The sequence below is a fragment of the Siphateles boraxobius genome, unplaced genomic scaffold, assembly GCF_051911475.1.
Source record: "Siphateles boraxobius isolate OS27281-9 unplaced genomic scaffold, OSU_SipBor_1 51, whole genome shotgun sequence".
Taxonomy (NCBI): Eukaryota; Metazoa; Chordata; class Actinopteri; order Cypriniformes; family Leuciscidae; genus Siphateles; species Siphateles boraxobius.
The window spans coordinates 2044309-2070746 of NW_027509153.1; the positions used below are offsets into that span (position 1 = coordinate 2044309).

Below are 26438 nucleotides of genomic sequence, written 5' to 3' on the forward strand. Positions count from 1 at the left end.
CCACGGGTCAGTGCTCACTCACACACACGCTCATATATCTGACATGACATGACCAACACCACGGGTCAATGCTTACTCACACACACACACTCACTCATTTATCTGACATGGTAGAGACCTGCGCGGGACGGATTTTATCCCGTTCCTGCAAAAATATATGTTGTTTTCTCCCGCTGCCGCCCCCAACAATCAAGTTTCGTCCCGCTCCCGCCCGCAAAATCCCGCGGGTAAACGTATAAGTACTTTTTTTTTTAAAATACATTGCATATTCTGCCTGCTACTCTGTGATTTTTTTCACTTGCTCCCCTGTTGAATATAAAAAATAAAATAAAAAATAAACGGAAAATAAACAAATGTTTCGTTTTATTTGCGTTTAATTCAATGGATGAACATGAACAAGGAACTTAGAACAAATAAATACAGTAAAAAAGTAAGAAATGTACATAAATAAAAATATGCCATAATGATTATAGTATAGCCTAATAAATTATATAATAATAATAAACCTGGATTTCTTTCATGTTCAAAAGTAGCCTATATATAGGGCCTAATACTGCTTAAGAATGCCGCCTTTGCTTTTAGCAATTCCTTCAAACATTAAACAAAAACTATCCTTATTCCTCAATAACAAAATATACCAATTTTAAATATTTAGCTAAATAAAAAAAAAAACTGAATTAACTAAAACAATTAAAAAAAAACTGTATGACTACTTAATGTGCCCATGCAGGAATAGCATGTCGTTCACTGATGAGGAGTTCAGATTAATCCGTCTCTGCTCCAGTATGCGACCGCAAATACTGAAAGCCCTCTCCGATGGTGCGCTGGAAGCTGGAATGCAAAGTACATGGCGTGTGTCATGCGGTGCAGACATTTTGCCTCTGTGTGGTAGGCTTGGCTGTTCTGCGCCTATGAACCACGCGAGAGTTAGCTTCCGACCATGTGCCTGTAAATCGTTTTTATTTTAGTTATCCTTGTTGGTTGTGCATTAGATAAATAACGGTTTATTTGTTTCTAGTTATTTTATTTTGTTCTATATTTCCCACAAATAATTTTATTTTCCCGCAACCCGCACACAATAATATCTTGCCGCCCGCACCCGCATTCACCCATCAAATATTGTCCCGCGCCGCACTCGGTTGCGCTGGGTCCCGGGGTAGTCTCGCAGAAGTGCAGGTCTCTACACTCAGGTATCTGACATGACATGACACGACACCACGGGTCAGTGCTCTGAGGGATGTGTGTGTGTGTTTCAGGGCTGCCGGGAGATGGTTCTCACTGCGAAACATGAAATCCACGGGGAGGAGTTGGATCCACTCCTCCCACCTTACATACACCTAAACCTAGCCAACTCCGCCCCCTGATCCCTAAACACACCCCTAATCCCTAAACCCAACCCTAATCCTACCCATCTCCACCCCTTGGATCTTGATCCGACTCCTCCCCGTGGATCTCATGTACTGCATTGAGGTGCTACTGGCTGCCGGACCAGAGGCCGTTCTGTTGGGAGCCGCTGTGATCGGAGCCTGTGCTTCATCTGACTGTGGCTCCATACAGGTACAAAACACACACACACACACACACACAATCAGCCGCTGTGATCGGAGCCTGTGCTTCATCTGACTGTGGCTCCATACAGGTACAAAACACACACACACACACACACACACTCAGCCGCTGTGATCGGAGCCTGTGCTTCATCTGACTGTGGCTCCATACAGGTACAAAACACACACACACACACACACACACTCACACACACACACACACACACACACACACACACACACACTCAGCCGCTGTGATCGGAGCCTGTGCTTCATCTGACTGTGGCTCCATACTGGTTCAACACACACACACACACACACACACTATGGGTGGAACGGTACACAGAAGTCACGGTTCGATACAAGTTTGGTACAATGGAGCGAAAAGCAAAACAAAAATGCAGAAGGCAATTTTTTTTTAATTGTGCATGTCTCAGGCTGTACCACCTAGTGTATTACTACATTTCTCTCTTTCTCTGTGTGAAAGTAAAGGCATATAACCAGTTTATTTGTAGAGCATTGACAATATTTATATATAATTCATTTATTAATTAAATTAATGAAAAGAAAATAAAGACATTGATATGTTTGGTAATTGTACCTGAATGAATTTAAAATTAATTTTGATATTTCAGTTCAATATATTTGTTTTCCTTAATTTTAATTAACACTAACATTATTCTCATCTGAATTATAAAAAAATATATATTTCTGTATAAAATAATACTACCATTAATAACACATTTGATTTTCTTTTTTAATCAATGTAGAATGTGTAACTAAAAACTAAACAGATTAGTGCTCTGAGGACAAGAAATGAAAACCAATGCAATATGATGAATGTCCAAAAGATGGCACTGACAGATTGTTTTTAAATGGGTTGGATAAATAGATAAGATAACAGCTGTCATGAGTCATGAATGATTTGCTGGACAAAACGGAAAAGATATATAGTTCTGATTTTACCCCTCCCGTTTATCTACAGCTCATATCTAGAATTCTAAAGTGAAATAAAGTAGCGCTGTAATAATGTTTTTATGAATTAACCGGAGAAAGTGAGAGAGAGCCAGAGAGAGAGAGAGAGACCTAATAGTGAGTAATTGAGTAACCTAATATTGAAGCTTGTTGGTTTAATTAATTGTAACTGACTGGGAAACCGAAGTTTTCCTAAACTTGCGATCTTAAAGGAGTGGGTGAAATGCTATTTCATGCATAGTGAGTTTTTTACACTGTTAAAGAGTTGGATTCCCATGCTAAACATGGACAAAGTTTCAAAAATTAAGTTGTAGGTTTGATGGAGTATTTCTGTGCCACAAATACTCCTTCCGGTTTGTCACAAGTTTAGGAAAGTTTTTTTCGAGTATGGGCGTGTGTGACGTCAGATGCGCCGGAATTTCCTTATACGGGTCCTAAAGGCACTTCTCCCGGAAGGGCGCGCGCGCACCTGTAGCCTAGAGCGAGAGAGTGAAGGCAGTATGCCCATCAAAGCGCTGTGCTCGGCTTTTGCAGATCGTCTAATTCTTAAGGATGGAGCAGTCTTGATAAAGGTTCACGGTCGTGCCTTGGAACCGCAGGCGATGAGTAAAACTGCTTCAAATGTCGTGTGTTGTTAACTATCGGCGTGTAAGCACAGCAAGTAAACAACATGATCACGTATAGTTAATGTATCTATGGAGCATGCGATGTATGGTGTGTGTGTGTGTGTGTGTGTGTGTGTGTGTGTGTTTAAATACATTTGTTTAGCTGCCCACTGTAGGTGTCTTGTTGTTTATTGTAAAACCAAATCATGTCCTCATAAACCACGAGTAAACACACACAAATGTTGTAAAACTCGCGCATGACACGGTGTTCTAAAAACACCAAGTTCAAATAATTTCTACTTTTAAAAAACTCTCGAGACCTTGCGTTTTTCCCCCATTTCACTGCCCATCTCACGGGATCTGATTCGGGATCAAAAATGTATGGCTGAATCTGATTGTTAGCCATGGTTTGTTTTGGGATGTCACAGCTTCCAGACGCTCTCAACACAAATGCTTTGCGCACTCGTGATTATTTAGCTCCGCCCACACCCGCTCAGTTTTTTCCGGAAAGACTCGGTACAGCCTATCTTTCTTTTATAAATATAATAAAACTAAAGACTTTTTGGAGATATGAAGGATGCAATACTACTCTATAGGGACTCAAGATTAACATGAGATTGACTGAAACTGAGTGTTTCACCCCCCCTTTAAAGAGGCCGGCGGGTCCTCTAAAGGCCTCATTATGCTTCTGCGTCAACTCCACGGCGTAGCTACGCCCTCACTCCTACGGCGTCATGGCCGTTTTATGGTTCTGCGTCAGGTTGCGTTGCATCGTGGTGCATCTGACCAATCAGAGCGGAGGGGTCGGAGAGGGGTTCGTGGCAACGCAGAGGGGTCTGCGGGGGTACGCCGCCGATTTGACGTAGAAGCATAAAACAGGCCTAACTCTTGTGGGTCGCCACCACTCGCCATACTCGTCCTTAGTGCTGCTGTCTGTGACTCACTCACTGGACAGTCGTCGACCTGACAAAAAACTGCCTAAGGCGCGGGGCTACAGATTATGTGTCCCTAAAGAACCCGCGTATGTAACAGTAGTTCCGCATTACATTAATTAATTTGCATTTATTTTTATACCGTGTATTCTCCGTGTAAATTCATGCACCGAACCTCTTGTCTCTCTTCTCAGGAAGCAATGATGAAGATGAGCAGAATCGGGCATGTCGTCAGACCAAACCCTGCTCTAGAAAGGTGCCATCCAATGATGTTTCTCGTAATAAAGCATTAATCCACATAGCAGAGATTTAATACAGTCATAGATCAGGATTCATGTCTCCTGCATGAGTAATGAATGATTATTGGTCTCTGTGTGTGAAGCTTTTACAGAAGGAAGTACGCTGTGTTTCTACGTCTTTATGATCATCAGAAGGAGTGTGTGGCGCTGATGGAGGATGATGGAGTTTGACACACAGACGGCCAGATTAAACACTAGAAGAGTCTGCTTCAAATGACCAAAAACACTAGATTTGTATTCATCTTAACATTATAAGTGTTCAGCCTTTTACACAAATGAGCAGGAGTGAGGAAAATATCACCAGATGAAACCACTTTATAAACAAGTGTTCGACCATAACTAGAATCAGTGTTGTAATATGCATTTCAGAGCAATAAAAGGCTTTTAAAAAATATATACTTTTTACAATATTTATTCTTTTGTGTGTGTGTGTGTGTGTGTGTGTGTGTGTGTGTGTGTGTGTGTGTGTGAGTGTGTGTGAGTGTGTGAGTGAGTGTGTGAGTGAGTGAGGTTGTGTGTTGTCTTTTTAACTTTAGGGTGGGGTTCCTCGCAGGAGAATGATCATATATGGGGATCTGAGGCATCTAAACGATTGAACAGCCCTGCTCTAGTAGAAAGGAGTCACTTGCGCTTCAGCCTAGTTAGTGCTCACAGAACAGGACACAAAAATCTGAGGAAAAGGACCCAAGGTCTAGCGAGGACCAAGGAGCAGGACCGGAGCACAGAACGTTTTAATATTTTTATTAGTATAGAATGACTAACGTTTCGACCAGGGTGCGAACTACGGGGGAGCTAGGGGGAGCTCGGCTCCCCTTAATAAGACATGGGCTCCCCTGAAAACATGATTCATGAAATTTTGGGGGGGTCTCAAAAAATATTGACAATGTTTCATTTTTACGTGCAATTTCAGTTTTGTGTAATGTGATCATCGTGGAGAATTATGTCTAAAATAGCAAAATATCATTCATTCATGCATGTATGATGGCGATTTAAACCTAATTCACTTCAATAAAGATAACTGTACATGCTATTCATGAGCATCAAGGTGTGGTGGCGCTGCGGTGCAAATTCCAATCATGGTTAGTAGGCTACATGTTAACTCAAAGATTCGTAGAAAAAATAAAAACTGTGGAGGCCATTGATCTGCGCGCGAAGTCCTTGAAATCCATTCTGTGTTAAGGTAAGGTATGTTGTTCCCAATTATGTTGTGGCTGGGTTGTTATAGGTCTGCGTGACTCTCGATGTCTTAGGCCAAATAGAACGGAGCAATTATGGTATACTGTAGCCGTACCGTACTGAGAGTAAGCCTTTGGCACCTGAGAGACTGAGAAGAGTCAACCGTACTGAGAGTAAGCCTTTGGAACCTGAATGTATCGAATAGAATCGAATGTAGCTCTTTAATGAGAACTAGTAATGTAGCTAGTTTTATTTAAGTTACTTATAAGCCATAAGCAATCGTCGATTAAAAGAGTATTTGGGGATGGCAGTTTGCTGTTTGACTTATCAATTTGTGTCGATAAAGTATAATAGGGTGAATCATGTATATAGTGCTTGCACTATATGAGGCTTATGCTGATAGCGTAACCTGTTTCATCAGGAAGTGCGTAGAAGACGTTGTTCCGATCAAAACAATACGGATTTACCCGAACCAGAAACCATGGATTAATGGCGATGTTCGTGCAGCACTCAACGCGCGGACCTCCGCTTTTAACTCCGGGAGTGCGGAGGAGCAAAAACAAGCAAGTTATGCCCTCCGAAAAACTATCAGAGCAGCAAAACGCCAATTCAGGGACAAGATTGAAGGACAGTTCAACACCACCGACTCTAGAAGCATGTGGAAGGGAATTAATAGCATTACGGACTATAAAGGAAACATAAACTCCACAGTGAACAACACTGCCTCTCTCCCAGATGAGCTGAACACTTTTTATGCTCGATTTGAGGGAACTAACATCCCCCTCGCGGAGAGAGTTCTCGCGGCTGAAGCTACAGAGGTTAGTACACTCTCCGTCTCTGTAGCGGATGTAACCCGATCTTTCCGTCGGGTGAACATCCGTAAAGCCGCGGGTCCAGACGGTATTCCGGGCCGCGTCATCAGAAAGTGCGCGAACCAACTAGCTGGTGTTTTTACGGACATTTTCAATTGGTCCCTCTCCTTGTCTGTAGTCCCCACATGCTTCAAAACGTCCATCATCGTACCTGTACCGAAGCAAACCAACATCACCTGCTTAAATGACTGGCGCCCTGTTGCTCTGACCCCCATCATCAGTAAATGCTTTGAGAGACTAGTCAGAGATTACATCTGCTCTGTTCTACCTTCCTCACTGGACCCACTGCAGTTTGCATACCGCAATAACCGCTCCACTGATGATGCTATTGCATCTACAATACACACTGCTCTCTCCCACCTGGAAAAGAGGAACACATATGTGAGAATGCTATTTGTAGACTACAGCTCAGCATTCAATACCATAGTGCCCTCCTTGCTTGATGTGAAACTCCGGGCTCTGGGCTTAAACAGCTTGCTGTGCAGCTGGATCCTGGACTTCCTGTCAAACAGACGCCAGGTGGTTAGAATAGGCAGCAACATCTCCTCATCACTGACCCTCAACACTGGAGCCCCACAGGGCTGTGTTCTCAGCCCACTCTTGTACTCCTTGTACACATATGACTGCGTGGCAACTCACAGCTCTAATTCCATCATCAAGTTTGCTGATGATACTACGGTCGTAGGTCTGATCACCGACAACTATGAAACGGCCTACAGAGAGGAGGTGCTCACTCTGACGCACTGGTGTCAGAGGAACAACCTCTCCCTCAACATCAGCAAAACCAAGGAGCTAGTGGTCGACTTCAGGAAGAACGACAGAGAACACAGCCCCATCACCATCAATGGAGCACCGGTGGAGAGAGTCAGCAGCTTCAAGTTCCTCGGTGTCCACATCACAGAGGAACTCACATGGTCCGTCCACACTGAGGCCGTCGTGAAGAAGGCTCATCAGCGCCTCTTCTTCCTGAGACGGCTGAGGAAGTTTGGAATGAACCGCCACATCCTCACACAGTTCTACACCAGCACCGTCGAGAGCATCCTGACTGGCTGCATCACTGCCTGGTATGGCAATACTACCAGCCGTAACCGCAAAGCCTTGCGAAGGGTGGTGCGCACTGCCAGCCGTATCATCGGAGGTGAGCTTCCCTCCCTCCAGGATATTTATGCCAGGCGGTGTGTGAAGAAAGCTCGGAGGATCATCAGAGACTCTAGCCACCCGAGCCATGGGCTGCTCTCACTGCTACCCTCAGGCCGGCGGTACCGCAGCATCAGGACACACACCAGCCGACTCCATGACAGCTTCTTCCCACAAGCAATTAGATTTCTAAACTCTTGATCCCTCATGATCAATAACCATAAACATTCTAACTGTCAACACAGCACAACATGCAGACCCGCACAACAGCAACACCAGCACAACAGCATGTACACTTTTTTTGTGTATATGTTTGTGTGTGTGTATATATAGGCTATCTATCTATCTACATACAGGGGGGGTTGGGGTTCGTGTACTTGCGCGCGCCTAGGACTGAAGCACCTTTTAGACAGGACGCGGAACGCTGCGCTGCGCTTTGAAACCTATTAATTTCAAGGACTTCCAAAGATACATAACAGCTACAAGTATATGCACTATGCAAGCACTATATACATGATTCACCCTATTATACTTTATCGACACAAATTGATAAGTCAAACAGCAAACTGCAATCCCCAAATACTCTTTTAATCGACGATTGCTTATGGCTTATAAGTAACTTAAATAAAACTAGCTACATTACTAGTTCTCATTAAAGAACTACATTCGATTCTATTCGATACATTCAGGTGCCAAAGGCTTACTCTCAGTACGGTTGACTCTTCTCAGTCTCTCAGGTGCCAAAGGCTTACTCTCAGTACGGTTGACTCTTCTCAGTCTCTCAGGTGCCAAAGGCTTACTCTCAGTACGGTTGACTCTTCTCAGTTTCTCAGGTGCCAAAGGCTTACTCTCAGTACGGTTGACTCTTCTCAGTCTCTCAGGTGCCAAAGGCTTATTCTCCGTACGGTGAACTCTTCTCAGTCTCTCAGGTGCCAAAGGCTTACTCTCAGTACGGTTGACTCTTCTGAGTCTCTCAGGTGCCAAAGGCTTACTCTCAGTACGGTTGACTCTTCTCAGTCTCTCAGGTGCCAAAGGCTTACTCTCAGTACGGTTGACTCTTCTCAGTCTCTCAGGTGCCAAAGGCTTACTCTCAGTACGGTTGGTTCTTCTCAATACAACAGGTGTAGGAAGCTTACGGCTGTGAAGGAGCGTCGACTGGACAGCAAGTAGGTACTCCACGTACGTTTGGTCTTCCCAATACGTCGATGCAGTAGGCTTAGGGCTGTGAAGGAGCGTCGACTGGCAGCAGGTAAATCCTCTCAATACAGTTGGTTCTTCTTAGTTCAACAGGTGCAGAAAGCTTACGGCTGTGAAGGAGCATCGACTTGACAGCAAGTAGGTACTCCACGTACGTTTGGTCTTCCCAATACGTCGGTGCAGAAGGCTTGGGGCTGTGAAGGGCGTCGACTGGGCAGCAGGTAACTGGGTTTATTCCCACTCCCAAGAACAGCGAGGATGAGACGAGAATGCACCGGCCTCAGATGGAACACACTCCGAACAGCAGGTAACTGGATTTTCTCCGTCCCCCAGAACAGCATCAATAATGAAGCAGAGTACAACAGGATTTAGATACACAACACTCAGAACAACGGGTACCTGAGGTTTCCTCCGTTCTCCACAACAGCAACGATGAGACAAATGCAGCGGGCTTCAGATGGGACGCACTCAGAACAGCAGGTAACTGGATTTTCCCCGTCCTCCAGAACAGCATCAATGATGAATCAGAATACAACAGGCTTTGGATATTCAACACTCAGAAAAGCAGGTAACTGGATTTTCCCCGTTCTCCAGAACAGCATCAATGATGAATCAGAATACAACAGGCTTTGGATATTCAACACTCAGAACAGCAGGTAACTGGATTTTCCCCGTTCTCCAGAACAGCATCAATGATGAATCAGAATACAGCAGGCTTAAAGTCCGTTTTCACTTAATCTCTTCCTCAGAAAACTCCCGACTGTAACACAAGGCAAGACCGATGGACATGTAACAGAATTCTGTACAGTAAGCATTCAATAACTCCACTTCAACCACACACAGTGGGACACAGCATTAACTCACGTCACTCTCATCCACTCCGTGAAATTTAAGGTCACGGCCAACCTCCTCGCTCTGGACAGCGGGGGTAATTAGACGGAAGAATTCAGCGACTGCGATCACAAATCCTAACAGCTGTCTTCTCATTCAGACATCTGGACTCCGTTTTTTATGTCATTTCTCCTCATATATAATCTTTTCGTGTATAACCCACATATAATACAGCCAGTAGAAGGTTGGTACTTATCTTCACCCCAGTAAGTGGACTCGATAATACTTCATAGATGACTTCGCCCTCTGCCTCTCTGTTCTCCGTCACCCAGTTCTTCGTAGCGGATTCCCTTCCCACGGATCGATCTCGCCAGCCGATTTGTCCCACAGAAATCTCTCACTCTCTCTCAGCAAGAAGAAAAGTTTGAACGCTGCAGCAATCCCACCCAACCCACTCAGTCTCTCAAAGTTTTGCTTTTGTCTGTTCCTAAAAGCGACATGTCCCAATCGTCACACAGTCACTTAATGCGCCGCACCTTCTGTCACTTTGCCATCAGCGGCTGCTGTTCCTATGGTAGCGACGCATCTGAGGCCGGCTTGGTGTTCAGTTGAAACCGCTCCGGGCGGAAACATCCCCCCGTGGGCTGTGTAGTTCCGTCTCTAGTTCGTCACCTTGTGACAACTTCACCAAGGATACGGCTCACTTCAGGACTCAAACGGTAAGTAAGAAGGTAAGAGTTCTTCTCAATACAGAATCCTTTCGTCAGTGCACAGTAGTGGGACAATGATTCAAAGGCTTACTTCACCAGCAATGCTGCATACTTCCAGACTCAGACGGTAAGTAGGAAGGTAAGGATTCTTCTCAGTATAGGATACTTTCGTCAGTGCACAGTAGTGAGACAGTGATTGAAAAGCTTACTTCACCAGCGATGCTGCATACTTCTAGACTCAGGCGGTAAGTAGGAAGGTAAGAATTCTTCTCAGTATAGGATACATTTGTCAGTGCACAGTAGTGAGACAGTGATTTAAAAGCTTACTTCACCAGCAATACTGCATACTTCTAGACTCAGACGGTAAGTAGGAAGGTAAGAATTCTTCTCAGTACAAGATACTTTCGTCAGTGCACAGTAGTGGGAGACGGTGGTTTAAAAGCTTACTTCACCAGCAATGCTGCATACTTCTAGACTCAGACAGTAAGTAGGAAGATAAGGATTTTTCTCAGTATAGAATACTTTCGTCAGTGCACAGTAGTGAAACAATGATTTTAAAAGCTTACTTCACCAGCGATGCTGCATACTTCTAGACTCAGGCGGTAAGTAGGAAGGTAAGGATTCTTCTCAGTATAGGATACTGTCGTCAGTGCACAGTAGTGAGACAGTGATTTAAAAGCTTACTTCACCAGCAATGCTGCATACTTCTAGACTCAGACGGTAAGTAGGAAGATAAGAATTCTTCTCAGTACATGAAACTTTCGTCAGTGCACAGTAGTGGGAGACGGTGGTTTAAAAGCTTACTTCACCAGCAATGCTGCATACTTCTAGACTCAGACAGTAAGTAGGAAGGTAAGGATTCTTCTCAGTATAAGATAATTTCAGCAGTGCACAGTAGTGAAACAGTGACTTAAAAGCTTTCTTCACCAGCGATGCTGCATACTTCTAGACTCAGACCGTAAGTAGGAAGATAAGGATTTTTCAAAGTATAGAACACTTTCGTCGGTGCACAGTAGTGAGACAGTGGTTTAAAAGCTTACTTCACCAGCGATGCTGCATACTTCCAGACTCAGACGTTAAGTAGGAAGGTAAGGATTCTTCTCAGTATAGAATACTTTCGTCAGTACACAGTAGTGAAACAATGATTTAAAAAAATTACTTCACGAGCGATACTGCATACTTCCAGACTCAGATGGTAAGTAGGAAGGTAAAGGATTCTTCTCAACATAGAATACTGTTCGTCAGTGCAAAGTAGTGAGACAGTGATTTAAAAGCTTACTTCACCAGCGATACTGCATACTTCCAAACTCAGCTGTATCACTCTGGGCTTCTGATGGAGAGCAGATATAATAACATTTCACAAACGTGTAAGCAGGGGTTGGGGCCGCTTCTCAGTAAAAGCACACCACACTCGGGTTCACTTCAAATACACAGCCATGAATCAATGTATATAAATAAGGCAAAAACACTGCAATTCACTCACACGATAGGGCTGATCAGAGGCCTCAATCCATTCGTTACACTCCCGTGGGGGATATTTAATCCTCAGTTCCTCCTCAACACACTCTGAAACACATAGCTTCCCCAACAGTCAGATTTACATTCACTGCATCCTCTTCAAGCTTTTCGAATGTTCATAAGATGAAATCAATTCACTTATCTTTCTCTCTTCCCCACATCCAGACAACTTCCCCGAGTAAAGCTTGAGCCCCAAACTGCTCCAAAAACAAAACAGACCACATCCACGTCCCGTTCCCCGAAACCTCTCTGGATAGCCCTTTTATCTTTGGCTTGTGAAGCCGGACACCTGTGTGAACGCCGCTCCTCTCTCTCTTGCACCTGCAGTGCATTAGCGCTAATCAGGCCGGGCAATGTTTCTGCCACACCTGGAACTGGAGTGGGATGTGTCGCAAACAAATCGTTCCCTCGAGAAACTCGTGACTCACCAAGAGGGTTCCGCTCACTACGCGTTTTTGTCACCCGTGACATCCCCCCCGCCAATCGGTTCTAGTCCCGAGAACCGGTGTTCTTCAATTCCATTCGCCATACCTCTCAGGAGGCTGTCCTCGGGTGTCCCGCTGAGACCGTCGGGGTGGCGAGGGCGGAGCCACTCTTGCTTCAACTTCAGGGTCCCTCGGGACCACAGACCACCCTACCATGAGTACCTCTGGGGCGGGTGGCGCACTTGGGGCCTCGGCCGCTAGCTGCGAATAGTTCGGAAATGGACGGAGCAAGTTTCGATGGAGCACCCGTATCGGTCCTGGTTTCCCCTCGGGTCTTACCGAGTAAACTGGAGCATCAGGCCCTTGTCGTCGTTCCACCACATATGGCGTCGACTCCCAGCGATCGCGGAGCTTCCCCTTCCCTGAGCGCCGGTTGTCCCTTACCAGCACTCGCTCCCCTGGTAACAAAGGGGCCTCTCGGGCAGTCCGGTCGTATAGCCGCTTGTTCTTGGCGGCTGCTGCACTCAGATGATCTGAGACTCGTCGGTAGGCATCGAGCAGTTGGTGGTGGTGCCGATTCACCCAGTCAGTGGTACTATACCCTCTTTCTGCAGCCTCGGTCCCCAGGAGCAAGTCCACAGGTAAGCGGAGATGGCGCCCAAACATAAGGTAGGAAGGAGCATACCCGGTGATACTGTGCACACTATTGTTATAGGCTTGCAACAGAGAGGGGAGACTCTCGGCCCATTGGCCCTGTTGTTCACTCTCTAGGGTCCCCAATAACCCCAACAGGGTCTGGTTCAACCTTTCGCACCCCCGTTACCCTGAGGATGGTATGAGGTCGTATGGGTCTTCCGGCACCCATAAAGGTGGCTCAGCTCTTGGATCACTCGGGACTCAAAATTTGAACCTTGGTCTGAGTGTAGGGTCTCTGGGGAGCCAAAAGGTTGTATCACTGCCCTCCAAAGGGCGCTGGCTGTGGTAACTGTCGTCTGATCTACAGTGGGGATGGCCTAGGCGTTTTTAGTTAATAGGTCAGTCATCACCAGGATATTTTGAAATCGATCCGTCGGCCGACCTAAAGTCAGGAAATCGATTCCTATGATGTGCAGAGGTGCTTTGGGCCACAGGGGGACCAATGGGGCTCGGACTTCCTTCCTGCGTTTGAACAACGTACACAGTGGACAACTCTGAACGAACTCCTCAACTTTCTTTTCCATCCTAGGCCAGTAGAAATACCTCCTCAGCAGAGACAGCGTCTTCTCTTGGCCCTGATGGCCAGTATGGGTGTGGAATGCAGTCAATAGCTCCGAGACTTGGCCCTCCGGTACCACCACCTGGTGTACTGTCTCCTGTGTTCGGGGATCTTGCATCGAACGGCAGATTACCCCTTCTCTAAGTCGCAGCCTCTTCCACTGCCTTAGGAGATGTTGTACTCCCACCGTCTGAGCCCGCTTTCCTCTGCTCTCGGCATGTATCCCTGTCTAAGGTACAACGTAACCTGACACAGGTCTGCATCTCCCAGCTGCAGCCTTCTCCACCGCCCGGGGTCCCACCCCCAACTAGACGGAACAGCCCTCAGGGTCCCGGGAGCTTCCACCATTGCCATCAGCAACTCGTCTTTGGGGCCAGGGGTACAAAGGGGTGTTTGGTTGTCCCTCCGGATGACTGGGAGTCTGGACAGGGCGTCCGCATTTACGTGTTCTCTGTCGGGTCGGTATTTAAGCTGTTAATCATAATTTGCTAGTTGTGCCACCCAACGCTGTTCTACTGCCCCCAACTTGGCGGTCTGCAAGTGTACTAATGGATTATTGTCCGTAATCACCGTCACCTTGGCTCCCAACAGGTAATCTTTGAACTTCTCCGTCATGGCCCACTTCATTGCCAGTAGTTCGATTTTGAAGGAACTGTAATTTGCCGCGTTCCGCTCTGCGGGATGTAAACTTTGACTTGCGTATGCAATCACTCTCTCCACTCCTTGGTGCTCTTGGGCCAACACGGCTCCCAAACCTGCATTGCTGGCGTCAGTGTACAGAAGGAACGGCTGGGTGAAGTCTGCGTAGGCCAAGATAGGGGCCCTCAGAAGTTCCTGCTTGAGGTTCTGGAAGGTGGTCTCACAGGTGGAATCCCAATGCACTGACGGGGAGCCTTTGCCACGGGCACGTCCGGAACCAGCAAGGAGTTGGTTCAATGGCCTAGCAAGCCCAGATAATCCTTTTATAAAGCGTCGACAAAATCCCACGAACCCCAGGAACGACCGCACCTGTCTCACTGCCCGGGGTGGCTCCCACCCTTGGACAGCCGCCACCTTCTCCGGGTCGGGGGATATCCCTGCAGCACTGACACGATGTCCCAAGAACTGTACCTCCTTCCGCAATAACTGGCATTTGTCTGGCCTAAGCTTTAGCCCATATTTCTCCATGGCCCTGAACACTTCCTGTGTTCCTCCTCCTCCCTAGGTGGTCCTCCTCCCACCTAGATGGTGCAGGTGAGTGCGGAAGTCAGGGGAGAAGACGATCACATCGTCCAGGTATACTGGCGTTGAGTCGACCAGTTGTCCCCCTAGACAGTGCTGCATCAAGCGCTGAAAGGTCGCAGGAGCATTGCACAGGCCGAACCGCATCCGGTCCCATTCAAATAACCCAAACGGGGTGGTGAAGGGTGTCTTCTCTCTATCTCGGTCGTCTACCTGCACCTGCCAGTATCCACTCGCCAGGTCCAATGTGGAGTACCACGCCGCTTGTGTGAGACAGGTGAGTGAGTCTTCAATCCGTGGCAACGGGAATGTATCTTTCTTCGTTACACTGTTGAGTTTGCGGTAGTCAACGCAGAACCTCCAAGCTCCCGTTTTCTTCTGAACCAGAACAATTGGCGCCGCCCACGGACTACTGCTCTCTCGAACAATTCCTCCCTCCAGCATCCCTTTCAACAGGGCGCGGACCTCGGCATAGAGGGTGGGTGGCACCGGACGATACCGCTCTTGGCTAGGCATCGCCTCACCGGTAGGTATTTGATGCCTCACTACCCCTGTGCATCCATAGTCTTCTTTGTGGGTCGAGAACACATGTTGCCATTTTCTCAAGAGCTCCTGGAGCTGTAACACCTGTTCCTCCTCCAGATTTTCACCCTTCAGGGACTCTCCCATCAAATGGGTCGGCACCCCTCCTCCCACAGAGCCTGGTTCTGCCTCAACTGGGCGGACGGCGACTTCCACCACCGCAGAGCTCACCTGCCTGAAGCAGACGTACTGATGCTTGTGAACCTGGGCAGAGCGTACCGAGGAAACTCGAACCAGACGTTGGTGTCGACGAAGGAGCACGGAGTAGGGATTGGCATTCCGCACCTTTACTGAGACTCGCCCACGGTGGATGGCCGTCAGCCCGTGAGCCACTTCAATGGGTTGACAGTCCTCATGGGGCTTTACCAGGACACAGGTACCCCTCCCACAGGGTCCTGCAGGTACTCGGACCCAAAGCACGGTCTCGCTCTGGGCTGGGACAGACAAAGCGTACCGACAGGCTACTCGACCGATGCCTTCTCTCTCCTTCACTTGACTAGCCACGTGCACTCTTCGGCAATCGGCCAGAATCCGGTCCCTGTCCTGCTTCGCCGATGACAGAGAAGTCCGAGCTGGCCGGCCCAGAAACAATTCCTCCGAGCAATCCAGTATAACGTTCATCCCTAGGAGTGCTCGATGAATGCCCAAGCAATGATCTCGGACGATAACGACCCCTTTCTGTTGGACGGGAACCCCTTGGACCAGAAAGTCTACCACGATGTACCCAGTGTAAGGGATGTCCAGACCATTTGCCCCCGTAAAGTCAGACTAGAAGCGTCCACTGCTTGGAGCCGATGATCTGCAACCAACTCCTGGGCCAGGCTCTCCGAAAATAACGTAACTTGAGAACCTGTATCGACCAGACAATCTATCGTGACTCCGTTAGCTTGAACCTCCACGGTGGGACAGCGCCCAACCCTGTCGTCTCGTAAAACAGGAACAGAAGGAGGGTCACACAAAGGGGTCCCGGCCACTTGACCCACAGTAGCCGGTGGGACTAAAAACCCCCTTGAGAACCCCGACGGAGCCCACACTGACGACTGATGTGTCCCGGGTCTCCACAATTAATACAGATGGGCCTTCCCTGGTCATCCCACTGGAACCGGGGGCCCACAGGACGTAGGGGGCGGCGCACAGGAGCTCGCCCCTTCTCCGAATACGACCTCTCTCTCACCATCGATCCGTCCTCGACTCGACCCCGACGAAGTTCACCCAACAGCCGGCCAAACTGCTCCCACAATTTCAAGGAGTATGCCCGAAGAGTCTGCTTAGGCCCCTGTTGATAGTTAAAGAACTGGGCACGAAGAGTGGCCACCGGGGTAGAGTCTCCATATAATCCGGACAGGAAATCGAAGATAGTTTTCGCGGTAGCCCGTGTGGCTTCTGATGCAGCAAGAACTTCTCTTTTGGCTTCTCCTTCCAAAGACCCCAACACAAACTGTACTTTCTGTGATGCACTCAGTCCCTGTAATCCGGCCAGATATTCCGTCTGCGCCTTCCAATCGTGCAAGCCCAACTCCGATCCTGGCCCTCCATAGCGCTGTGCCCAGGGAGCTCCCATAAAGATCGGTATGATTTTGAGACAGGTGAAGGCCATCGTACCAAGGAGCTGTAGGCAGACTGCCATGCCGAATGACCTCTGTTCTGTTGTTTGTGGAATTTACAGCCTGTCCACCACCGGTCCACCACCACCAGCCTGTCCATCCAGGGCCCTATGGGCAATGCAATGCATTCATACGCCTTACACCCCAAAAACGCAAAGTGTCCATTTCACCATTAAATTAAGTGGCAAATGGGCGTCCATTTGGAGCAGAGATCCCTCCGAGTGCTTAAGCGTCCAATGGCAACTTAAATTAATAGGGATATTTCCATGAACTACCTAATTTCCCTTACTTTTGAGACAGGTGAAGGCCATCTTACCAAGGAGCTGTAGGCAGACTGCCATGCAGAATGACCTCTGTTCTGTTGTTTGTGGAATTTACAGACTGTCACACTGCCTGCAGAGCAGATTATGGGAAGGAGCCATCTTCTAAAAAGCACATGTGTCTCATCAATAGGTTTCTGTAGTGTAGTGGTCATCACATTCGCCTAACACGCGAAAGGTCCTCGGTTCGAAACCGAGCAGAAACAGTGGTTGGATTCTGACAGAAAATTTAAACTGTTTGCCACGCTAGGTGGGTGCAGCACTCATTTCTTTTATATGCTTTTTAATAAGCGTGCACCTAAAGATTTATGTCTGCATCCTGAAGACGTGTTTCCGTAGTGTAGTGGTTATCACGTTCGCCTCACACGCGAAAGGTCCCCAGTTCGAAACTGGGCGGAAACTGTGGGTGGTTTTTGCAAAAATTTGGTATGCGATTTTCTGTTGAGCAGGTCAGTACACTTGCAGGGATGTTTGTGGTTTAATCTCTTTAGAAAAGGACAAAAATAAAACAAATGACCATTGAGGTTTCCTGTACAGTAATATAAAATGTTTGGTCTGCCAACAAAATTAGCAGCATTTTGCCATGTTAAAAACACTGGGCAATCTATAGTTTCAGTCGCTTTTGAACAAGCGCAACCTAGAAGCGGTGGGACTGACGTCCAAATCAAGTTTCCGTAGTGTAGTGGTTATCACGTTTGCTTTACACACGCGAAAGGCCCTCAGTTCAAAACTGGGCGGAAACAAGTGGAGGCATTTTAAATGTAATGCTCCAATTCGCTACAAAACCCTTGCTTTTGAGACAGGTGATGGCCATCGTACCAAGGAGCTGTAGGCAGACTGCCATGCCGAATGACCTCTGTTCTGTTGTTTGTGGAATTCACAGACTGTCACACTGCTTGCAGAGTAGATTATGGGAAGGAGCCATCTTCTAAAAAGCACATGCCATGATATCACGTTCGCTTTACACGTAAAGGTCTTCAGTTCAAAACTGGGTGGAAACAAGTGGAGGCATGTTAAATATAAATGCTGCAATTCGATACAAAACCCTTACTTTTAAGACAGGTGAAGGCCATCGTACCCAGGAGCTGTAGGCAGACTGCCATGCCGAATGACCTCTGTTCTGTTGTTTGTGGAATTCACAGACTGTCACACTGCTTGCAGAGTAGATTATGGGAAGGAGCCATCTTCTAAAAAGCACATGTGCCTCATCAATAGGTTTCTGTAGTGTAGTGTTCATCATGTTCGCCTAACACGCGAAAGGTCCTCTGTTCGAAACCAAGCAGAAACAGTGGTTGGATTCTGACAGAATATTTAAACTTTTTGCCACGCTAGGTGGTAGCAGCGCTCATTTCCATTATATGCTTTTTAATAAGCGTGGACCTAAAGATTTATGTCTGCAACCTGAAGACGTGTTTCCGTAGTGTAGTGGTTATCACGTTCGCCTCACACGCGAAAGGTCCCCAGTTCGAAACTGGGCGGAAACTAAGGGTGGTTTTTGCAAAAATTTCGTATGCGATTTTCTGTTGAGCAGGTCAGTACACTTGCAGGGATGTTTGTGGTTTAATCTCTTTAGAAAAGGACAAAAAGAAAACAAATTACCATTGAGGTTTCCTGTACAGTATTATAAAATGTTCGGTCTGCCAACAAAATTAGCAGCATTTTGCCATGTTAACTCTTCGGGGTCGCCGATCACGCCGGCGTGATCAAGTTACATGACCAGTTTAAGACGTCGAAGCATAAAAACAAAGTCACGTTGAGCGCTGCCGTCCACTTCTGTCGAAAGTGCTGGCTTGAAATTCTATTTTACTTTTTGTTTTGTGTTGATAGACCAAGTAAAAACGGAGATATGATCATTTAAACTTTATATAAAAAAATACTGACGCGTTCGTAAAAGAACGCAAGATGGGATGCGACAGGCGTTGCATTTATTCTAATAACTTCGTCGGTTTTTGTCATAAAACAAAACGGAGAAAAATGTGTGAATCTGCTGACTCTGCTCTTCAGGCTGCACATTTTAGGGAATGGAGGAGGAGCCAACTGAGCTAAGACGCAAAATTGAAAGGCAGAGGATTTACGGAGTTGATAAAGAGAGACATATATACGTTATATATAGAGAGAGAGATTATTGCTAGTTTTTGGAAGAGTTTGAGTAGATTTTGAGAGTAGTTTAGGAGTAGTGTTGATAGTTTAGGTAGTTTAGGAGTAGTTTAGGTAGTTTAGGAGTAGATTTAGATAAACTGTTTTGAGGAGAGGCACAGATAAAAAATAAAAATAAAAAAACACCTGATATTTGTTGTAAATAGTTGTATGTATAATTTGATTTTGTGTTCATTTTACCTTTTGTATGCTATATTTGCACTATTGAGGAACCCCTCTTACTCAAGGAATGAAATCCCTGTAATGTAGCTATCTGTGTAATTGTACATGAAGTGTTTTGTAGAGTTTCTAAGCAAAAAAGAAAAGAAAAAACGCCTATTGCCACACCTGCTTTTTGCTGCATATAGTTTAATTTTATCTCAATTTTACATTTTTTTATGTTGTTTTTGCACTATTTGCGAACCCTCATACTCTGGGAATGCAAGGCCTTAAATATAGCTCTCTGAATAATTGTTTGCACAACATTTTTTAAAAAGTGGCTGAGCTAATAAGAAAGAAAAAAAGCCTATGGCTACACCCGCTTTTTTTTGTAAATCATATTTTTTTTGTATATAGGTTGATTATATCTGAATTGTACCTGTATATGTTGACATTTACAACTTGTGTTTACATTTTAAACCTTTTAAAATGCTTCATTGAGCATGTTTGTGTTGTTTGTAGTAGAAAAGCTATAATTTTTCTATTCGGATTTTGTGTTTTTTGTGTGATTTTGGGTCCAGTATGTTGATAGAGTACATCAAAGTGAAAAACTAATTGTCTGATCATATAGGTGATGTTGTGCTGAAAAAAATTATACCAAACATTGGTATGGTAAACATTTGTTTATGTTGCAAAATTTAAAAAAAATAAAAGTACTCAAAAACGGCCAAAATAGCCCAAGACTCCGAAGGGTTAAAAACACTGGGCAGTCTATAGTTTCAGTCACTTTTGAACAAGCGTACCCTAGAAGCGGTGGGACTGATGTCCAAATCAAGTTTCGGTAGTGTAGTGGTTATCACGTTTGCTTTACACGCGAAAGGGCCTCAGTTCAAAACTGGGCGGAAACAAGTGGAGGCATTTTAAATGTAATGCTCCAATTCGCTACAAAACCCTTGCTTTTGAGACAGGTGAAGGCCATCGTACCAAGGAGCTGTAGGCAGACTGCCATGCCGAATGACCTCTGTTCTGTTGTTTGTGGAATTCACAGACTGTCACACTGCTTGCAGAGCAGATTATGGGAAGGAGCCATCTTCTAAAAAGCACATGCCATGATATCACGTTCGCTTTACACGCAAAGGTCTTCAGTTCAAAACTGGGCGGAAACAAGTGGAGGCATGTTAAATATAAATGCTGCAATTCGATACAAAACCCTTACTTTTAAGACAGGTGAAGGCCATCGTACCCAGGAGCTGTAGGCAGACTGCCATGCCGAATGACCTCTGTTCTGTTGTTTGTGGAATTCACAGACTGTCACACTGCTTGCAGAGTAGATTATGGGAAGGACCCATCTTCTAAAAAGCACATGTGCCTCATCAATAGGTTCCTGTAGTGTAGTGTTCATCATGTTTGCCTAACACGCGAAAGGTCCTCTGTTCGAAACCGAGCAGAAACAGTGGTTGGATTCTGACAGAATATTTAAACTGTTTGCCACGCTAGATGGTAGCAGCGCTCATTTCCTTTATATGCTTTTTAATAAGCGTGCACCTAAAGATTTATGTCTGCAACCTGAAGACGTGTTTGTAGTGTAGTAGTTATCACGTTCGCCTCACACGCGAAAAGTCCCCAGTTTGAAACTGGGCGGAAACTGTGGGTGATTTTTGCAAATATTTCGTATGCGATTTTCTGTTGAGCAGGTCAGTACACTTGCAGGGATGTTTGTTGTTTAATCTCTTTAGAAAAGGACAAAAATAAAACAAATGACCATTGAGGTTTCCTGTACAGTAATATAAAATGTTCGGCCAACAAAATTAGCAGCTTTTTGCCATGTTATAAACACTGGGCAGTCTATAGTTTCAGTCGCTTTTGAACAAGCGTACGCTAGAAGAGGTGGGAATGAGATCCAAACCAAGTTTCCGTAGTGTAGTGGTTATCACGTTCGCTTTACACGCGAAAGGTCCTCAGTTCAAAATTGGGTGGAAACAAGTGGAGGCATGTTAAATATAAATGCTGCAATTCGCTACAAAACCCTTAATTTTAAGACAGGTGAAGGCCAACGTACCAAGGAGCTGTAGGCAGACTGCCATGCCGAATGACACTAGGTGGGTACCGTCCAAATCAAGTTTCCGTAGTGTAGTGGTTATCACGTTCGCTTTACACGCGAAAGGTCCTCAGTTCAATACTGGGCGGAAACAAGTGGAGGCATTTTAAATATAAATGCTACAAAACCCTTACTTTTGAGACAGGTGAAGGCCATCGTACCAAGGAGCTGTAGGCAGACTGCCATGCCGAATGACCTCTGTTCTGTTGTTTGTGGAATTCACAGACTGTCACACTGCTTGCAGAGCAGATTATGGGAAGGAGCCATCTTCTAAAAATCACATGCACCTCATCAATATCTTTCTGTAGTGTAGTGGTCATCACGTTCGCCTAACACGCGAGAGGTCCTCGGTTCGAAACCGAGCAGAAACAGTGGTTGGATTCTGACAGAAAATTTTAACTGTTTGCCACACTAGGTGGGTGCAGCGCTCATTTCCTTTATATGCTTTTTAATAAGGGTGCACCTAAAGATTTATGTCTGCAACCTGAAGACTTGTTTCCATAGTGTAGTGGTTATCACGTTTGCCTCACACGCGAAAGGTCCCCAGTTCGAAACTGGGCGGAAACTGTGGGTGTTTTTTGCAAAAATTTCGTATGCGATTTTCTGTTGAGCAGGTCAGTACACTTGCAGGGATGTTTGTGGTTTAATCTCATTAAAAAAGGACAAAAATAAAACAAATGACCATTGAGGTTTCCTGTGAAGTAATATAAAATGTTCGGTCTGCCAACAAAATTAGCAGCTTTTTGCCATGTTAAAAACACCGGGCAGTCTATAGTTTCAGTCGCTTTTGAACAAGCGTACCCTAGAAGTGGTGGGACTGACGTCTAAATCAAGTTTCCGTAGTGTAGTGGTTATCACGTTTGCTTTACACGCGAAAGGTCCTCAGTTCAAAACTTGGCGGAAACAAGTGGAGGCATTTTAAATGTAATGCTCCAATTCGCTACAAAACCCTTGCTTTTGAGACAGGTGAAGGCCATCGTACCCAGGAGCTGTAGGCAGACTGCCATGCCGAATGACCTCTGTTCTGTTGTTTGTGGAATTCACAGACTGTCACACTGCTTGCAGAGTAGATTATGGGAAGGAGCCATCTTCTAAAAAGCACATGCCATGATATCACGTTCGCTTTACACGCAAAGGTCTTCAGTTCAAAACTGGGCGGAAACAAGTGGAGGCATGTTAAATATAAATGCTGCAATTCGATACAAAACCCTTACATTTAAGACAGGTGAAGGCCATCGTACCCAGGAGCTGTAGGCAGACTGCCATGCCGAATGACCTCTGTTCTGTTGTTTGTGGAATTCACAGACTGTCACACTGCTTGCAGAGTAGATTATGGGAAGGAGCCATCTTCTAAAAAGCTCATGTACCTCATCAATAGGTTTCTGTAGTGTAGTGTTCATCACGTTCGCCTAACACGCAAAAGGTCCTCTGTTCGAAACCGAGCAGAAACAGTGGTTGGATTCTGACAGAAAATTTAAACTTTTTGCCACGCTAGTTGGTAGCAGCGCTCCTTTCCTTTATATGCTTTTTAATAAGCGTGCACCTAAACATTTATGTCTGCCACCTGAAGATGTGTTTCCGTAGTGTAGTGGTTATCACGTTCGCCTCACACGCGAAAGGTCCCCAGTTCGAAACTGGGCGGAAACTGTGTGTGGTTTTCGCAAAAATTTCGTATGCGATTTTCTGTTGAGCAGGTCAGTACACTTGCAGGGATGTTTGTTGTTTAATCTCTTTAGAAAAGGACAAAAATAAAACAAATGACCATTGAGGTTTCCTGTACAGTAATATAAAATGTTCGTTCTGCCAACAAAATTAGCAGCTTTTTGCCATGTTAAAAACACTGGGCAGTCTATAGTTTCAGTCGCTTTTGAACAAGCGTACGCTAGAAGAGGTGGGAATGAGATCCAAACCAATTTTCTGTAGTGTAGTGGTTATCACGTTCGCTTTACACGCGAAAGGTCCTCAGTTCAAAATTGGGTGGAAACAAGTGGAGGCATGTTAAATATAAATGCTGCAATTCGCTACAAAACCCTTACTTTTAAGACAGGTGAAGGCCATCGTACCAAGGAGCTGTAGGCAGACTGCCATGCCGAATGACACTAGGTGGGTGCCGTCCAAATCAAGTTTCCGTAGTGTAGTGGTTATCACGTTTGCTTTACACGCAAAAGGTCCTCAGTTCAAAACTGGGCTTAAACAAGTGGATGCATTTTAAATATAAATGCTACAAAACCCTTACTTTTGAGACAGGTGAAGGCCATCGTACCAAGGAGCTGTAGGCAGACTGCCATGCAGAATGACCTCTGTTCTGTTGTTTGTGGAATTTACAGACTGTCACACTGCTTGCAGAGCAGATTATGGGAAGGAGTCATCTTCTAAAAAGCATATGCACCGCATCAATAGGTTTTGTAGTGTAGTGGTCATCACGTTCGCCTAACACGCGAAAGGTCCTCGGTTCGAAACCGAGTAGAAACAGTGGTTGGATTCTGACAGAAAATTTAAACTGTTTGCCACACTAGGTGGGTGCAGCGCTCATTTCCATTATATGCTTTTTAATAAGCGTGCACCTAAAGATTTATGTCTGCAACCTGAGGACTTGTTTCCGTAGTGTAGTGGTTATCTCGTTTGCCTCACACGCGATAAGTCCCCAGTTCGAAACTGGGCGGAAACTGTGAGTGTTTTTTGCAAAAATTTCATATGCGATTTTCTGTTGAGCAGGTCAGTACACTTGCAGGGATGTTTGTGGTTTAATCTCTTTAGAAAAGGACAAAAATAAAACAAATGACTATTGAGGTTTCCTGTGAAGTAATATAAAATGTTCGGTCTGCCAACAAAATTAGCAGCTTTTTGCCATGTTAAAAACACTGGGCAGTCTATAGTTTCAGTCGCTTTTGAACAAGCGTGCGCTAGAAGAGGTGGGAATGAGATCCAAACCAAGTTTCCGTAGTGTAGTGGTTATCACGTTCGCTTTACAAGCGAAAGGTCCTCAGTTCAAAATTGGGTGGAAACAAGTGGAGGCATGTTAAATATAAATGCTGCAATTCACTTCAAAACCCTTACTTTTAAGACAGGTGAAGGCCATCGTAACAAGGAGCTGTAGGCAGACTGCCATGCCGAATGACACTAGGTGGGTGCCGAATGACCTCTGTTCTGTTGTTTGTGGAATTTACAGACTGTCACACTGCTTGCAGGGCAGATTATGGGAACGAGCCAACTTCTAAAAAGCACAAATAGGTTTCTGTAGTTTAGTGGTCATCACATTCGCCTAACACGCGAAAGGTCCTCGGTTCGAAACCGAGCAGAAACAGTGGTTGGATTCTGACAGAAAATTTAAACTCTTTGCCACACTAGGTGGGTGCAGCGCTCATTTCCTTTATATGCTTTTTAATAAGCGTGCGCCTAAAGATTTAGGTCTGCAACCTGAAGACGTGTTTGTAGTGTAGTGGTTATCACGTTCGCCTCCCACACGAAAAGTCCCCAGTTAGAAACTGGGCGGAAACTGTGGGTGATTTTTGCAAAAATTTCGTATGCGATTTTCTGTTGAGCAGGTCAGTACACTTGCAGGGATGTTTGTTGTTTAATCTCTTTAGAAAAGGACAAAAATAAAACAAATGACCATTGAGGTTTCCTGTACAGTAATATAAAATGTTCGGTCTGCCAACAAAATTAGCAGCTTTTTGCCATGTTAAAAACACTGGGCAGTCTATAGTTTCAGTCGCTTTTGAACAAGCGTACGCTAGAAGAGGTGGGAATGAGATCCAGACCAAGTTTCCGTAGTGTAGTGGTTATCACGGGCGCTTTACACGCGAAAGGTCCTCAGTTCAAAATTGGGTGGAAACAAGTGGAGGCATGTTAAATATAAATGCTGCAATTCGCTACAAAACCCTTACTTTTAAGACAGGTGAAGGCCATCGTATCAAGGAGCTGTAGGCAGACTGCCATGCCGAATGACACTGGGTGCTTCGCAATATCCCTCCTCGTCTCCTCGTTCCTCTGTCCTCCATCCTATGACCCGGAAACCGATCGAGCGCAGCCATCTTGAAGGACATCTCAATTCTCTAATTGCACCGCGAGGAGGCGAGGATCGAGGAGTGAGGAGGCTTCCAGAGGAGTCATGAGCGAGGATACACAGGTGTATCCTATGCGGAAGAGATTTATCGACTAAACGTGACGCGCGTATACATTCTCCTCCCCCTTCACATCGATCACAATCTGTTTTAATGTATACTTTACCTTTGCAGTTTATATAAACCACACATTAGACATATTTCAACAGGGTATCTTGCTTTATTATCATTTATTATGAATTTCTTAAATAAACAAACTTCAACAACATAAGGGCAGATCCTTTGAGCGCTGCTGATGACGCTATGAAGTGACGCGCGAGTGATCAAGTATTCCATTGAATAAAAAAAGCTTTCATTCGATTCCTCCGTCCTCATTTTCTTTCCTTGCGTCCTTCCCTCAAAACCTACAGGGGGTGGAGCTGAGACGCTAGGAAAGGAAGCGAGGAAAGGAAACGAGGATGCACAAATAAGAAATGAGAAGCACCCACTAGGTGGGTGCCGAATGACCTCTGTTCTGTTGTTTGTGGAATTTACAGACTGTCACACTGCTTGCAGGGCAGATTATGGGAAGGAGCCATCTTCTAAAAAGCACATCCCTCTCAACAATAGGTTTCTGTAGTGTAGTGGTCATCACATTCGCCTAATACGCGAAAGGTCCTCGGTTCGAAACCGAGCAGAAACAGTGGTTGGATTCTGACAGAAAATGTAAACTCTTTGGCACGCTAGGTGGGTGCAGCGCTTATTTCCTTTATATGCTTTTTAATAAGCGTGCACC

General features: G+C 45.6%; 1 protein-coding gene and 11 non-coding genes across 13 annotated transcripts; all 12 read left to right on the forward strand.

Annotated features, from left to right (window-relative positions):
* The first annotated feature begins 1351 nt into the window (after positions 1 to 1351).
* Positions 1352 to 4599, forward strand: LOC143712791 (FGGY carbohydrate kinase domain-containing protein-like). Of its 2 annotated transcripts, none has more exons than XM_077204797.1 (3): positions 1352 to 1557; positions 4254 to 4315; positions 4442 to 4599. In XM_077204797.1, exons 1-3 carry the CDS (start codon positions 1456 to 1458, stop codon positions 4527 to 4529), a joined length of 252 nt encoding a protein of 83 aa, XP_077060912.1. In that variant the 5' UTR covers positions 1352 to 1455; the 3' UTR covers positions 4530 to 4599. The 2 variants fall into 2 exon arrangements, 1 of the variants encoding a protein (XP_077060912.1); XR_013195086.1 differs by lacking the exon at positions 1352 to 1557 and adding an exon at positions 1674 to 1721.
* Positions 4600 to 17339: 12740 nt separating this feature from the next.
* Positions 17340 to 17412, forward strand: trnav-aac (transfer RNA valine (anticodon AAC)). Its single transcript has one exon. It is a non-coding gene; the product is annotated as a tRNA-Val (tRNA).
* Positions 17413 to 17535: 123 nt separating this feature from the next.
* trnav-cac (transfer RNA valine (anticodon CAC)) lies at positions 17536 to 17608 on the forward strand. Its single transcript has one exon. It is a non-coding gene; the product is annotated as a tRNA-Val (tRNA).
* A 1009-nt stretch (positions 17609 to 18617) lies between these two features.
* Positions 18618 to 18690, forward strand: trnav-cac (transfer RNA valine (anticodon CAC)). The gene has a single exon. It is a non-coding gene; the product is annotated as a tRNA-Val (tRNA).
* A 1646-nt stretch (positions 18691 to 20336) lies between these two features.
* Positions 20337 to 20409, forward strand: trnav-uac (transfer RNA valine (anticodon UAC)). The gene has a single exon. It is a non-coding gene; the product is annotated as a tRNA-Val (tRNA).
* A 1001-nt stretch (positions 20410 to 21410) lies between these two features.
* trnav-uac (transfer RNA valine (anticodon UAC)) lies at positions 21411 to 21483 on the forward strand. Its single transcript has one exon. It is a non-coding gene; the product is annotated as a tRNA-Val (tRNA).
* A 137-nt stretch (positions 21484 to 21620) lies between these two features.
* Positions 21621 to 21693, forward strand: trnav-uac (transfer RNA valine (anticodon UAC)). The gene has a single exon. It is a non-coding gene; the product is annotated as a tRNA-Val (tRNA).
* A 400-nt stretch (positions 21694 to 22093) lies between these two features.
* Positions 22094 to 22166, forward strand: trnav-cac (transfer RNA valine (anticodon CAC)). The gene has a single exon. It is a non-coding gene; the product is annotated as a tRNA-Val (tRNA).
* A 1007-nt stretch (positions 22167 to 23173) lies between these two features.
* Positions 23174 to 23246, forward strand: trnav-cac (transfer RNA valine (anticodon CAC)). Its single transcript has one exon. It is a non-coding gene; the product is annotated as a tRNA-Val (tRNA).
* Positions 23247 to 24533: 1287 nt separating this feature from the next.
* On the forward strand, positions 24534 to 24606 carry trnav-uac (transfer RNA valine (anticodon UAC)). Its single transcript has one exon. It is a non-coding gene; the product is annotated as a tRNA-Val (tRNA).
* Positions 24607 to 24830: 224 nt separating this feature from the next.
* On the forward strand, positions 24831 to 24903 carry trnav-aac (transfer RNA valine (anticodon AAC)). The gene has a single exon. It is a non-coding gene; the product is annotated as a tRNA-Val (tRNA).
* Positions 24904 to 26272: 1369 nt separating this feature from the next.
* On the forward strand, positions 26273 to 26345 carry trnai-aau (transfer RNA isoleucine (anticodon AAU)). The gene has a single exon. It is a non-coding gene; the product is annotated as a tRNA-Ile (tRNA).
* Positions 26346 to 26438: the final 93 nt, after the last annotated feature.

What these genes read in the sequence shown, in the direction of transcription:
- LOC143712791 (XM_077204797.1), top strand. Translation starts at nt 1,456, where the DNA reads ATGTACTGCATTGAGGTGCTACTGGCTGCCGGACCAGAGGCCGTTCTG. An exon ending in CTGACTGTGGCTCCATACAG is followed by an intron (nt 1,558 to 4,253) that starts GTACAAAACACA and finishes CTCTCTTCTCAG; the next exon opens with GAAGCAATGATGAAGATGAG. An exon ending in CCAAACCCTGCTCTAGAAAG is followed by an intron (nt 4,316 to 4,441) that starts GTGCCATCCAAT and finishes CTGTGTGTGAAG; the next exon opens with CTTTTACAGAAGGAAGTACG.